Here is a 13,705-nt window from a genome sequence, read left to right on the forward strand (position 1 = left end):
GTGCAGTTTGATAAGCTTTATGCATTACCCTGCAGAGAGCTGTACAGAAGGAGTGGGCAAAGTCATCTAGCCTCTGGCTGCCCTGGAAGCCTTTACACTTCTTTTTGGCAGAGCCATTAGTTTGTGTCTTGAACTGTCTTAGTGCCTGATGACTTTAATGCCATATTTAAAGGCATTTGAGGGATTTTGTTGTTCCTCTTAAAAAAAAATTTAAAATACTGTGGCAAAGTATGCCTGGAGTAATGGTTAGTGAAAACAAATTCAGATACCTTGTTTCAGTTGAGATCACTCTTGAAAGCACTCGTGCTTTTGGTTTGAAGCACCTTGGTACCAATATGTAATTGGTAGTATTGCATCTTGTGAGGGAGTATGTTCAGATATTCAAGGGGTTTTATACCTGGTTGAGGTTAAATGACTTGCAGTAGGATTCTGCATTGTGTTGTGTATCACAGGGTTTTTCTGATATTTAATAAAAGCATTTTGGTTCTATATGGTTTTGTTTCTAATGTGCAGTGGGCACATAATAAACAGTGAATATGTGTATTTGTAATAAATTCCAGTCAGTGAAAAAATGAAGCTTCTAGCCCTTTATTTCTGCTCTGCAGGTGAAACTTAAATCTGATGTCTACAATTAAAATGATGTTGGACAGATGTTATTTTTTTTCCTTCAAAATCATTAAGGTCCCTTCCAACCTCAACCATTCTGTGATTTTGTGGGAAACACCCAGAAGCTTTTAATGTAATGTAAAGAAATGTTGATTCTACTTCTGTTGGTACTGGAAGAAAATGAGACCTGAAACTGAATCTGACCAAGGAGTTTCATTCCAGTGTTTACAGGGGTGCTTTGAAGAGCAGTGAATTGCAATGTATGAATACTACAAGGAACTGTATTGGCTAAATAATGCATTTTTCCTTTTTTTTTAACCCCACTTGCAAGTAAGTACTTTGTTCTGCAGAAAGAACAATTTTTTTTTGCTTGTAGTCAAGATACCATTATTCAAATCAAATTTAGTAATATCTCAGAACCTAAACTTGAGGGCAAACTTGACCTGAGGTTTTGTATAAACAGAGTTGGTTTAGGATCATTCTGATAGTTTTGGTAAGTTCTGGAGAAACAAACTGCATTTCAGAACGAGGCATTAATTTGAATTGTGTGATTCTCAAGTAGAAAGAACATTCCCAAATCTAACTGTAACTCGCTGTTCTTTACAGAATTACTAATGACCACAGGTTTTTGTCTCTAGAAAAATTAAAGTGAAACACTGATAATGATTATAATAATCCCAGAATCACAGAATGGATGATGTTGGAAGGAACTTCTGGAGACTGTCTAGTCCAACCCTCCTGTTTAAAACAGGGTCAGCTAGAGCTGGTTGCTAAGGTCTGTGTCCAGTCAGACTTTGAGCATCTGCACAGATGGAGACACCACAACGCTCAACAGGTCAACCTGATTGAATGTCCGATCGCCCTTAGAGTAAAAAAAAAAGGGTTCTTTTCCTTTTTTTTCCATTTAAAAGGAATTTCCTGTATTTCTCATCCTGTCACTGGGCACCACTTAGAAGAGTCTGGCTCAGTCTTTGCTCCTCCCCATCCAGTGTTGATAAATATCGGTAAGATCCCCCTGATCCGTCTCTTGCAGGGTGCATAGTCCCAGCTCTCTCAGTCTCTCCTTGTATGAGAGATGCTCCAGTCCCTGCGTCGTCTCCATCGCCCTTCAGTGGACTTGCCTTAGAATGTCCACGTCTCTCCTGTACTGGGGAGGGGAGAGCTGGACACCGCACGCTGGATATGCTCTCACCAGTCACCTCCCTTGACCTGCCAGTGGCACTTCTCCCAAGTCCAGGAGGCTGCTGGCCACCTTTGCCAGAATAATAGTTTTAATTAAATAAAATCTCCTGAAAGCGAAGAAGTAAAATTGCACTAGAACATTGCAGTAAAGCTTCCCTTCTAATGACATTGAAATTTTTTGCCTGTGGTACTGGTACTGCCAGTCAGGAACAACTGCCTCCTAAACTGAATAGGTCAGGTTGGACAAAACGTGGTCATGCGTGGGAGGGTATTTGAGAAGCCCATTGTCTCTCAGTTCACAATTGTGATTCCATAATGACGGCTGTTTTGTCAGACCAGTTGGCCTTGATAATGGATTCATGTTCAAGATTAATCCATTCAAGACATTAGAAGATGATAACAGCCACTTGCAGCACTCTCATCTCTGCCTTCCATAACAAATAGCGCTAGCTGAAAAATTCTGTTAAAGACTGCTGAAGGATGCAGTTTCAGTTTTGAGCTTTCAGAATAATGATGAGCATACAGAGCTCTTAATGTACTTTAAAAGAGTAATGGTCATAGCTGGAGTTCTTTGCAGAGGCAGGATTTGTGTTTAATCACTATAAACATTGTAAATGTTTTACGACTTTTTTCCGTTTTATGTGAAAACTGAGTTAGTGAAATAATTCTCTTACACCTTATCAGGAAGCTGTTTCTTACGACGACTTGAAGTTCCATGTAAGTTTGGAGCAGACATAGTCAAAGCTATTGTTTGGCATCTGATAAACCAAGAGCAGCTCTTGCAATTGAGTCTTTCAGTAAAATAAAGTCAGTCACCAGGCATTTTGGACTTGCTCAGTTTGATTTTTCAGTGTGAGGGTACTTGACAGTAGTGTGCAAAGCTTAAATTCACTGTAGGAACTTGGTTTGCAGCCTTCAGCTTGGCAACCTGTGGGTTTACGCAGGACAGTGTCAGGTAACTGTGACCTATTTGTTTGCTACTGTTGAATGGGGCACAAAGATGAATGTTTTTGTGGCGAGAAGAAAACACACAGATCTCTCAATGCTTACAATTTGAGATTTAATTCCAGGTAACGACATGGTGCCATTTACTCCTCCTTTTCTTCTCCATGTGTGATGGTGTAGCATCACGACGTGTAGTCCAAGTTGCCTGCTGCATCAGTAGGGGAAGACCAGAACGTCTGTTCTACCTGTGTATCATCAAAAGAAATGAAGAGCAGTAGTGATTTTTCCTCAGAGCTTTAGTGCCTTCTGTTTAAACATCCAGCATAGGGATGTCATTCATTTAATTGCTCAAAATAATTAAAAAATGGAGTATTTTGTTGCTTTGAATAAATCAAGCTCAATCAGTAACTCAGTAAAGCACTTCTGCAAAGCAAAAGCTCAAAAAATGAGTTAGTGCTAATTCGTAAAGGCACTGCCTAAAGAGTATCTGCTGTTACTGACATACTCCTAGAATTGATTTTTTTTTAGAAAGATGTAAAAACATGCTTCTTTTTTCTTACCCTGTCTTAGGATTTTGGAACTTCTAACATATGGGACTTAATTCCCTTTTTTAAAAGTAATTTGTATTTAGCATTCACATTCACGTAAGCGACAAAACCAAGTCAGCACTGAGTTTGTTAGCCTGGGTCATCAGAAGGCGTTTCAGGCTGGTGGTACCCAGAAAAGGCTAGTTACATGGCTGATGAAAGTTACCTTATTTCAAAATAAGTGATGCAGTAATTCAAGACTAACACAGTTTGCAACTTTTGTCTTTGTAGTATTAAGTTGAAAAACACTTCTGGCTAATACATGATCTAACTTGAATTGGTATACCAGCATCTGGAGAAATGCCAGACTGGGTTCTAGTTCTCCAAGTGCTGTTCTCCAAGTCAGTGTGTGTTCTCTTCACAGATCAGCAGAAAGACTCCTAGTTATACTAGTGCTGCTTTGTGTTTGGGATATTTATAACATTAAATTAAAATCATGCCACTGTCGGGTATTTAAGGATTTTAAAACACTCATCTGGATATGCATTGGACAAAAGCAGCTGAATGGGCAATCATTGTGCCGCTAGTAACTTCACTGGTTTGTTACTGACTTGGCATTGAGCTTTGTGGTGAATTACTACAGCATTAACAACTGATACTGGTGTTTGGAACTAACGTGATACCCACCCAGCAGTGACCTCTCATTTGTAATGCTCCAAGTGTCTCTCAGAGTTCTTGCTACTGAAAGTAAGTAAAAAAAGAAATGTAAAAAAAAAAAGTGATAGGTTACACACATTCCATCCATGAAAGCACTTTCATGTCTTACTGATATAGGACACACAACAATAATTAAAAAAACCTTGATATTACAAATGAATGGAATACTGAGAATCTTCCAGCAGGGTCCCTAAAGAGAAAAAGATTTCAGACCTCTTTTAGTGAAAGAATTTCAATTACCTGTGGCCTGAGCAGCAGAAAATAGCACAGGCAGTTAGCTTCCAGGGAGTTTAATGATATCCTTACCCTTTCACTGCGTATGTTTAACTTTGTGCAAGGATTTGAAAATGATGGCACTAACGAGCAGTCAGCTAAGATTCAGATTCCTTAATTTTATGAGAGAATATGAAACATAATCCAGACTTCTTAGTTGCCTGGCACATAACAACACGATTTTGTTAAGGTTCAAGAACCAAACACAGAAGTATACTTCGTAGTCGTTGCTGATGTGTCCTTCGCCCTCTGGATCAAACACGTAAAATGCCGTTAACGCCGTTTCTCTGGGACCAGTGCCTGCAGAAAGCAGTGTGTCCGCAGGGCGCAAGCGGCGAGGTCTCCGCCCAGGCCCGCAGCCCGCTGCTCCCCGCCGCTGCGGAGACAGCCGTGGGACGGGCTGACGGCGCCTCCCCGCGCCTCGCCGTCCGCTCTCCCCGTCGCGGCACGGGAGGATGACAACACTGAAGGCTCCCAGCGTCACTCCCGTCGGCTGCCGGGCGTTTCTCAGGCGAAGAGGAGAAGCCGAGTCCGCTCCTTCCCGCGGCGGCCGAGGGACGGGCCGCGGCGACGGCTCCTCCATTTTCTGTCACGGGGGAACCAGCACGGTCCATTTCGTGACGTGATGGCTCCTCGCTCCTGGATGACGTGGGATCAGACACTGAAATCTTGCGCTGGGCGGCCAAAATACGTCACGAAACATTCCTCACCTTCCCCCCCGCCGGCCCCGACAGGAGCCGTGCTTCGGGTAGCCCCGCCCCCGGTGGGCGGAGCGCTCCCCTCCTTCCGTCCCGCCGCCGCTCTACTGGCGTCACTTCCGGCCGCCGCGCCACCGCCGCCAGGATGATCCCGCCGGTGCAGGTCTCGCCGCTCATCAAGGTGAGGGCGGCGGGCGGGCGTCCCGGCGCCGCGCGGGTGTCCCGCTACGCTCTGGGGCGGGGGGGCGGCCGGTGGCCTCGACGGGCGGGGCCGGGGCGGGCGGGCGGGCGGCGGTGGGGCGGGCTTGCCGGGCCGGGCCTGGCGGTGCGTGTGAGCTGAACGAAGGGCGCGTCCTTGTCTCTGCCTCCCGCAGTTCACCCGGTACTCGGCCCTGCTGGTGGGGATGATCTACGGCAAGAAGCGATACGGTGAGTGCGGCGCGCCGGGCGGCCTCTCCCCTTCCCCCGCGCGGCCCGCAAGGGCACCTTGAGGCGGCCGGTGCGGGCCGCGCAGCCGCGGGCCCGCCCGCCATTTCCCTCCTCCCCGCTGCCTAGGCCTTGCCGCGGTGGCCCTCAGAGACGGGCTCTTCTGGTTTGAAGTCACAGATTCGTATGAAATGTGCCTTTGTGCCAGCGAAATTGTTTTTTATTCCTCTTTGAGTGAGCTAGCAGGTGCAGAGCTTTCTGCTGGGTTGTAGAAATCGTGTTTTAAAGCAAATGTGTTAATGACAGACTACCTAAAGCCTATTGCTGAAGAAGAGAGAAGAATAGAGGCTGAAGAGAAAAAGAAACGTGAAGAACTTGAGCGGATTGCAAAAGAGCTTGCAGAAGGTAGTCCCTCAATTTAATTTATGCATCCCATGCCGAAGTGCACACACTGGCTTGCAGGTGGACAGCCGTTTTACTGCAGTGTTTTTAGGAAAAATTTAGGCTTACAGCCAGTGGGCTGCAGACCCATGTGGATCCATGCAGCAGTGGTTAGGGTTGTGTGAAGGGTAAATAGTGCTGCTGTCTGTCAAGCTCTTCAAAATGTAAGCATCAGTAGAGAAAGAGTTAAAAACACTTTTGGAACTGAACAGGACTTGTTAAATGGCTATCTGAATTTCCACTGAGAAAGCAAACTGCTAAAAGCTGCTGGTTATTCTGTGACGAATAACTGGGACTGTATATTAACTGTACTCAGGTATCCCTTATGCAGCTGGATGCAGGAAACCTATGATCCCTTTCTTCTATGCAATACAGAAATCTCACAAATGTGACTGATGATCTAAACCAGAAGTCTTAGGCAACTGCCTGTAATTGCAACTCAAACTTTTAAGTGGTTTCACTAGCATAGTGTTAGAGGTCAGCTTCATTTGTTGTCTCACGTGGAGAGAATATGCTGAAGGTGGTCAATTGGGATTAGTACTGCTTCTTTTTTCTCATTCCCTTCCACCCTATAGTGTTCCTGCTGCAGCATGCTTTCCCTCATCCTTAGGATTATTTCTTGGGTCCCCTGTGCATTTCTAACAGAGGATTCCTCCCCCTGCCTTAGAGGAGTGTGCTCTCTAGCTTGAATTCACCTAGGTTTTTTTTTTAGATGGACTTACAGTTAAGAAGAACTTTAAGAAAATTAATAACTCAAGCTGTTCTTGGTGCAGCTACACACTTAGTAACTATTTTCCTGGGAAATTGTGGCATTTGCATTGTCCTAAACAAGACTAGTGCTGAACAAACCCCTGTAAAATTAAATTAACAACACATATATAAAATCAAATATGCAAGTTGGTGAATTGTATTGCTTACAGCTATAAATAAAAAGCTAAATTGCACAGCTATATACATAAAGCTATTTTGCACAGCTGTTTTACCATCTTAAATACATAGTCTCCATTGGTCATGGACTAAATAAATGGGTCTTTTAGATGTTTTCTAGTTTAGCTGAAACTTTGTATTTTTGGAGATAGAGGCTGTACTACGGTGTTGCTACTCTACTTAATAATGGAATTCTGTGATTATTTCTTTAGAATGTTGAATCTATTTAAAAGTGGCACACAGGTGACCGGTCTGCTTTCCCAACAGTGGTTTTGGTGTGGTTTTCCAGTTAGAAAAACAACTGTTTAAAACTTCATTCAGTGCAATGCAGTTGTTGAAGATTGTTCTTTACAGATACGTCCAGTTATCCATCTCTAATGATAGCTTTTTCTGGGCTTATTTGAATTGTCAGTTCGGAAAACTGTTATTTGCTAATGAGTAAGCCAAAAAAGTGCCTTTACCCCAAAGCAACGGAATACACTTATGTTGAATAAACAGAAGCAGGAATCATAAAAACTGGCTAGACAGAAATGGCATACTTAAAGGTAGCCTTTGATTCCACTAATGCTTTGCATATTGTAGTACTGCATGGGAGTGACTAGTAGTCCTAACTATGTTTGTTTTTTCTTCCCTTCTAGCAAGTGAAGACTCCATTTTGAAATGAACAAAAGATTGGATCTTAATTTCACACATGGAAATACATGGCTAGACTCTGAACTGTTCAGTGGTTGGTGGACTTTGCGTGCTATTCTATCAATAAAGTACTTGCAACATTTCAGTTGGTATTTTTTGAGTGAATTGCACAGAACAGCAGCAGAAGTAATTACAGAATGTCACAGGAAGCATTTGTCACAAGCTGGCCGTTGTTGCGGCTGCAGCACTCCATTGTATTCCTCCAGCAACAGCTAGTCACTACATCTATTACTCATAGGTAATGTTCGTGATTAGAAAATACATACAATTTAATATATATGGGCAGGTGGGGGAGGCCGGCGTGGCACTGGCTGCTTGAACCTATTTATTAAATAGGGGAGGCTGGCATGGCACTGGCTGCCTGAACCTATTTATTAAATGGCTTGACCGGGGAGTTGCTGTCATCTTTTTTCAGCTTTGATACCACAGTGGATTATTGCACAATTCTTGCGTTTGACAGTGCAGTCAAATTTGATTGTGACTTGTCAAGCCATGCTGAGATCTGAGGAATTGGTGCTGACTCACTAGTGAGACATTTCTAAACACATACCTTTACAGGTTTAACAAATGATCAAATGTCGTTCCCCAAAACTAAGAACAAGTTACAGTCAAATGGTAGTCTGTCTCTTACAAGAAGTGACTGGCTATGCAGGTGTCTGACATTAGTGGTCTTTAATGTGAAATTAAGTCTGCTTTTAGCATGTAAGCTGCTAAGGCACCTCCTCAGCTGTACAGACCTCAGATGTCCCGGAAAAAGGTAAAAAGCCTGTCCCTGTAGATTGTGGTGTTGAGTGACTTGTTTTTTGTTACCTTTTTTGTCACTGTAAACAATACTAGTAACACTCTCAAAGATTCAGGGGTTCTGGTTCCTTACTTAGATAACTGCTTCCTTTTTCTGACATTGCAGATTAGACAGCTGAAGCAGTGATTTCAGATCTAAATCTTTCTGAGTGATAGCAATCTTTCAGGAAACATTGTCATATGTTTTATTAAACTAATTGCTCTTAATAAATATACAGTCTCTTCTAGATTATGCTTTGGAAGAAATAAATCCTTAACTACCAGTGCACATTCTCAACTAATAAAGCAGTCCTATGGAGTATAGGGAAATGAAATACAACAAAATTGGATTTGAATTGAAAGTGTAACATATATAATAACTGCAGGGAGAAGGGGTTAAGATGGGATATTTTCAAGGAGAAAAGGGGAACAGGAAAATTAGCTACATGTTGTCATGACTGGGTTTTCAGTTATTTCTTGGCTTGAAATATATATACCTCATGGTATTGAAATGAGTAGGTGATGCTAATGAAAGTAAAGATCTAGACTGCGAATTAGTTTAAAATTCTATTTCTGTAAAATAGAAATAATGCATCATATCCCGGCCTCTCACGATAATGGGATGTGTTGCATACTTAAAAGCCAGTATTCTTCCAAAAGCCTCTTATTTTTGGGAGCTGTAAATTAGATCTGAATTGCCAGAAAATTTTGTTTTAAAGCACTGGTGCTCAGCCTGTGTCTGTGGTGCTAGTCTGTAACCTGTCAAATAGTGGTTATGTGGAATAAGTGCTATTGAAAAACCACTGAAACTCAACACTTGGGATTCAGCTGTGACTCAGTGCTTAAGCAAAATGTGGTTATAACAGGATGCTTATTTATTTCAAGCTGAAACACCTTTACTGCTTTTCCGTTAAGGGCTGGCTGTAGAGGTAGGTACTGCTTTTATCTTTGGGTTGCTGGAGCTGAACCCGGTTACTAGAAAAGCTGTGGCCTGCTGCTCTCCAGAGGGCTAAATGTGCTCACCTTCACCTGCCTCTACTGCCCCACCTCATTAAAGTGTGGAGTGTGCCAGAGGGAGGAGTTTCATCCCTCCCCTCCTTTTACTTCCACCATGGTGTTTGTTTATGCCAGCAATGATTTAGTCCCCACTGAGGGCAGCGTGACTGCTCCCAGCGGAGCTGAGCCTGTCCTTGGTGAGTAAATGCAGTGCACAGAGCAGGACCCCAGCCCATGCAGTGGGGTAAGAGGTCTCTCCTTCGTAGAGGACACAACGCAGCAGCCATACACAGAGGTTTCTGCAGCACTAGCCGCCTGGAGTTTTGCTGTCTTGCCTAGCTCTAGGACCACAAATGACTCAATCTGAACTCTTCTGGTGCCTTAGTTACCCTGCTTCCCCTGGAAGTTGTCCTGCATTTGGGGTCCATGTCTCTCTTGTAACCTAGCTGATAAATGCTGGGCTGCATTCTAAATGTGAAGGGGACAGGTTCTTCCTTTGCAGCCGAGGATGTCTGTCAGATCTGTAGAGATTAGGGCACAAGAATCCCACACGCAGGATGATGCAGAAGTGCCATCCTTTCCATATAGTCCTCAAAACCTGGCTGCAGGGCCAGGCAAGAAAGCTGTCCTTGTAATACATCTTACATTGGGATAAATTCCCATGTGGGTGGGAAAGGTGCCACAAGCCTCGTTACCGCCATCCCACAGTGACCAAATTAACTCCTCTGCCACCCCATTCTGGCTAGGCAATAGATGATTATCAGGTTCGAGCCAAAAAAAGCCAATGCTAAACAGCTGTAGTGAGTTTAACACTATTTGCAGCAAGACTAAGGTACTTGTGAACACTAATACATCTTACAGCATCACCTAGGAAGGTTAACATGCAAAAGGACTGAAATGGATGAATAATCTTTTTTTTTTTTTTAAGAGGAGGCCAAGGAGTGAATTAATTGTTGTTGTCAACCAAGGGAGATTCTGGGAGAGAGAGCCTCGTACTCAGAGGTGCATGGCAAAAGGACTGGATGCAGTAGACACGGGTTGCAGCAAGTACAGAGAAACTCTGACAACTTGGGTGGTCAGACTTTTAACAAGAGTCCAGATAATTTTTTTCTTTGATTCTGTCACAGGCTTGGTTACTCCATTACATACACATGCCCTATGAATAGGATTCATACAGGTGTTTGGATCCAAGGCTTCATTTTTTCATTGATAAAAGACACGGAAGAGAGAGGCAAGCCCATGGAAAGTAAAGGTAATCCGTCTGACTGTGCACAAGCAGTTTTGGAAGCAGTGATCCAAACCTGCAAAAGGGAAGAGTTTGGTTTTGCACCTGTGGCAGACTAAGAGCACTTACATGGTCAGGCAGTGTTGCTGAATGGTGGTTTCCTGAGTGGTGCATTCCCTCACAGCTGAGGGAATTCAATCCCAGTCTTTAGCCCCTGCAATCCTGAGAAAGCTGATGGAATTGACTCTAGAGGAAGGGGGGAATGTGAGGATGGACTGCAGATACATCTAAAGACTGCTGCAGAAAGAATGGGCATAAATTCTTTTCCAGACTGCTAGAGATAAGAGAAAAAATGGGGTGGACGTGTTAAATAAGCCTTTGATAAGTATTTGTTGTCACTGAGAAGTAAGTGAGGCCAATTCTTGGCCACATGACTGCATGCTTGATGAAAGTTGTGTTTGGCAATGGATTTTGAGATAATTGGAGAAGGAGCTGTGTTATTTGAGCCTGAGGCTACTGCAACGCCCAGCAGCAAGTAACAGCAACCACAACTTGTTGAAAGGTGCAGAGGAGAAAGCAGGAAAGACAGAGCATCCAACCCCAGTTGGCATTGCCCAAGTGTAAGGTGCCAAGGGATGAAGAAAGCAGGGAGGAGGCAGATAGCTTTGTCAAAAAGCAACTTTTTCTTGGAAAGAGGTAAAAACTGGAGCAGAAAGTCAACCTGAGACCAGTTGTCTGAGAACGGAAAGATGAGGAAGGAAGCAATAAGAAAATGCCTTTCCTCTCAAAGGGTATGGGAAAGAAGATCCCCCATGTTTGCTCTGTAGTCTGGAAAACACTGCAGCCACCTTTTCTTCTGCTGGAACTAGGTTTTCTGACTCCTTAGTGCTCTGCTGCTGCTTGAGAGGGAGTTTCTCTCTACTGAATGTTTTTCCTAATCTTTCCCATACCCCACCTTAAGGTTTTGTGGAATGAGTAGAGGAAGAGGTACAGAGAAAAAAGATTTTTCTCTTGCAAGCATTTGTGATAGATGATGCAAGCCACATTCAGCCCAGACAGCAATAAAATCTTACTTGGATCCAGTACTCTCTGGTCTCTCATGGAGTTTTTTTTACACAGGATCTAGAGCTGCCAGAAGGACAAAGCCACTCTGCTGAGCGCCAAGACATGCAACCCATCTGCCTGGAGGGTGGAGTGGGGATCCATACCCCACCTGTGGTGTTCAATACCATCTCTTCCTTTGAAGAGCTGAGTGGAAGATGAGTTGTTCCTGTCCTTCCTCCCTGGGAGGGGAGCAGCACTTCCTAGCCTTAGTGGGAGTCAGACTGTGGCCAGCTGGGAAAAGACAGTGAGCACTTCTCCCAGATCTGTGAGAGGTGGCTGAAAACAGGACCACGGTCTCCGCTCTCCCTGGCAGTTTTCCCCTCCCTCTTTGCAGGAACTGCCACCCTCACAGCTCTGCCAGCAGCTGAGACCTCGTACGTGCTCCCACATCTGTGGCAGTGCCAGGTCGGGCACCGCCACTCACAACCCAGCAGCAGCAGCAGCAGGCTAGGCTCCAGCAGAGGGATCAGCTGAAGGGTACCCAACCCACATGCTCTTTTCGGTAGCACAGCAAAGAGGTCCTGTCTTGAGTCAGCTTGTCCTACCATCTGGGACAGCAGATGATGGCCACGCTGCAGCATTAAAAATCCCTTGGCAGCTCCCCACTCAGGCAAGCCCCTTTTCCTGCATGGAGGGAAAATTCACTCTCTGCCCCTGAGCTCCTCTCTGAGAAACCTCCCCTGCCAGTCTCACAGGGATATTAATTTCCCTACCACCGTGCCTTCAAAAGCAAGAATGGAGGTCTGTATGCATTACAGTGCCTCCTTCAGTGAGGCACGTACTTACAAAACTGGCCCCCTCTTGTTTCCCACTGGACCTGAGAGCTGCATCAAGCCAGAGATGAAAACACTTCCCTGGGGTATCAGCAAATATGCCAGAGGCAGAGGTGAATTACTCTACAGCACTCAGCAGGGAGTTGATTGGTCAGGATACCTCTCCTGAAGTTGTGTTACAATGACATCACTTTTCTCTCAGGCCTGGGAAAATGCTGGAAAAATCTGTTTCTTGGCCCTTGCCTTCTCCATGCCCAATAAGTCCGGGCAGCCAGCTCCCAGCTGCCAAGGGGGAGCACTGCGGGCAGGAACCGTGCCAGGTTTCACCTGCATCTAACTGGCTAATACCTCCAGTGGGAAGCAAATTGCAAATGGTGTGGTTGCAATGGTGCAACAAGATGTAGAAACATCTGTCAGTACGGGATTGTTGACCAGATAGGACAGTGGTCACAATCTTTTGGCAAAGTGGCTATGTGGTTAGATGGTACTATTTTGCAAAAAAAAACCCCAACTTAATTTCATCACCTGGCCTGCGTAGTACGAGAAAGTCAGTGTTCCCCTCAGACACTCAGCGTGTGTTAGGCAGTGGGAGTGAGAGCCACAGTGAGGGGCAGAAGGGAAGGGCAGGCTGCCCAGAGCTCAGGGCTGCACATTCTGTGGCTTGACGTGACTTGTGTGTCAGACGAAAAGACAGAGGGAGCAGCAGATGAAGCATCTCATCACAGCGTCTCCCCGTGTGGGGAGGGAAGGGTTTCCTCCCACCAGCTGCCCCTCTCTGGGGCATTGCATTGTGCCATTAATGCTCTCCCTGGATGAGCCAGCCTGGGAGGCGAGGGGTCGGGGCCTGTCCCAGGGTACCTGGATGAATGACAAGTGCTACCCTGCGCTTTACTGTTGGATAATCTCAGACTGCAGCTGTATGTTGTCTCACTGGTCCTTTCACCCAACCCTGTGCCTCCTCTCAGTTCCACCAGTGCAGACATGCTGCTTGCCTACAGACCTGCAAGGATCACTTCTGCCTCCTGTCACAGGTCTTTCCCCTCAAAGGAGAAGTTACTGATGACTGTCCAGGAGGGATGCAACTTCTGTGCAGAAGACAGGCAAGAACTCTGCAGCCCCTGAGATTAAGCTGCAGGGAAAAAGTTTTACCTACAGACTGTATCCCATCAGAAACAGATACAGTACAAGGGGAAAATGAAAGGTCTTGGCTTGCTGTTTCTTTTACTGCCCTCTGATTGCTGCATGTGGCTTCCCACAGCGACATGAGAGGCAGTCAGCTGCAGAGCTGCTAGGACACACGACCACTGACCTACAGAAATGATCCAACGAAACGGTGATGGGCAGCAGAGCTGTGTGCTTTGCCTGGGGCGCCTGAGGTGCCAGAAGCAGAGA

General features: G+C 45.0%; 1 protein-coding gene and 1 long non-coding RNA gene across 2 annotated transcripts; one reads left to right on the top strand and one right to left on the bottom strand.

Annotated features, from left to right (window-relative positions):
* Positions 1-2,788: 2,788 nt before the first annotated feature.
* On the bottom strand, positions 2,789-4,645 carry LOC127027709 (uncharacterized). Its single transcript, XR_007767829.1, has 3 exons — positions 4,218-4,645; positions 3,948-4,001; positions 2,789-2,978 (listed from the first exon to the last, which is right to left on the bottom strand). It is a non-coding gene; the product is annotated as an uncharacterized LOC127027709 (long non-coding RNA).
* A 421-nt stretch (positions 4,646-5,066) lies between these two features.
* ATP5ME (ATP synthase membrane subunit e) lies at positions 5,067-7,520 on the top strand. The gene is made up of 4 exons (XM_050913248.1): positions 5,067-5,129; positions 5,323-5,377; positions 5,681-5,779; positions 7,381-7,520. Exons 1-4 carry the CDS (start codon positions 5,094-5,096, stop codon positions 7,404-7,406), a joined length of 216 nt encoding a protein of 71 aa, XP_050769205.1. The 5' UTR covers positions 5,067-5,093; the 3' UTR covers positions 7,407-7,520.
* Positions 7,521-13,705: the final 6,185 nt, after the last annotated feature.

The sequence above is a fragment of the Gymnogyps californianus genome, chromosome Z (assembly GCF_018139145.2).
Source record: "Gymnogyps californianus isolate 813 chromosome Z, ASM1813914v2, whole genome shotgun sequence".
Classification (NCBI taxonomy): Eukaryota; Metazoa; Chordata; class Aves; order Accipitriformes; family Cathartidae; genus Gymnogyps; species Gymnogyps californianus.

Bases quoted from the DNA above. Each gene is read 5' to 3' on its own strand.
- ATP5ME (XM_050913248.1), top strand. From the start codon at position 5,094: ATGATCCCGCCGGTGCAGGTCTCGCCGCTCATCAAG. The intron at 5,378-5,680 runs GTGAGTGCGGCG...TGTTAATGACAG, and splicing joins CTACGGCAAGAAGCGATACG to ACTACCTAAAGCCTATTGCT. The intron at 5,780-7,380 runs GTAGTCCCTCAA...CTTCCCTTCTAG, and splicing joins TGCAAAAGAGCTTGCAGAAG to CAAGTGAAGACTCCATTTTG.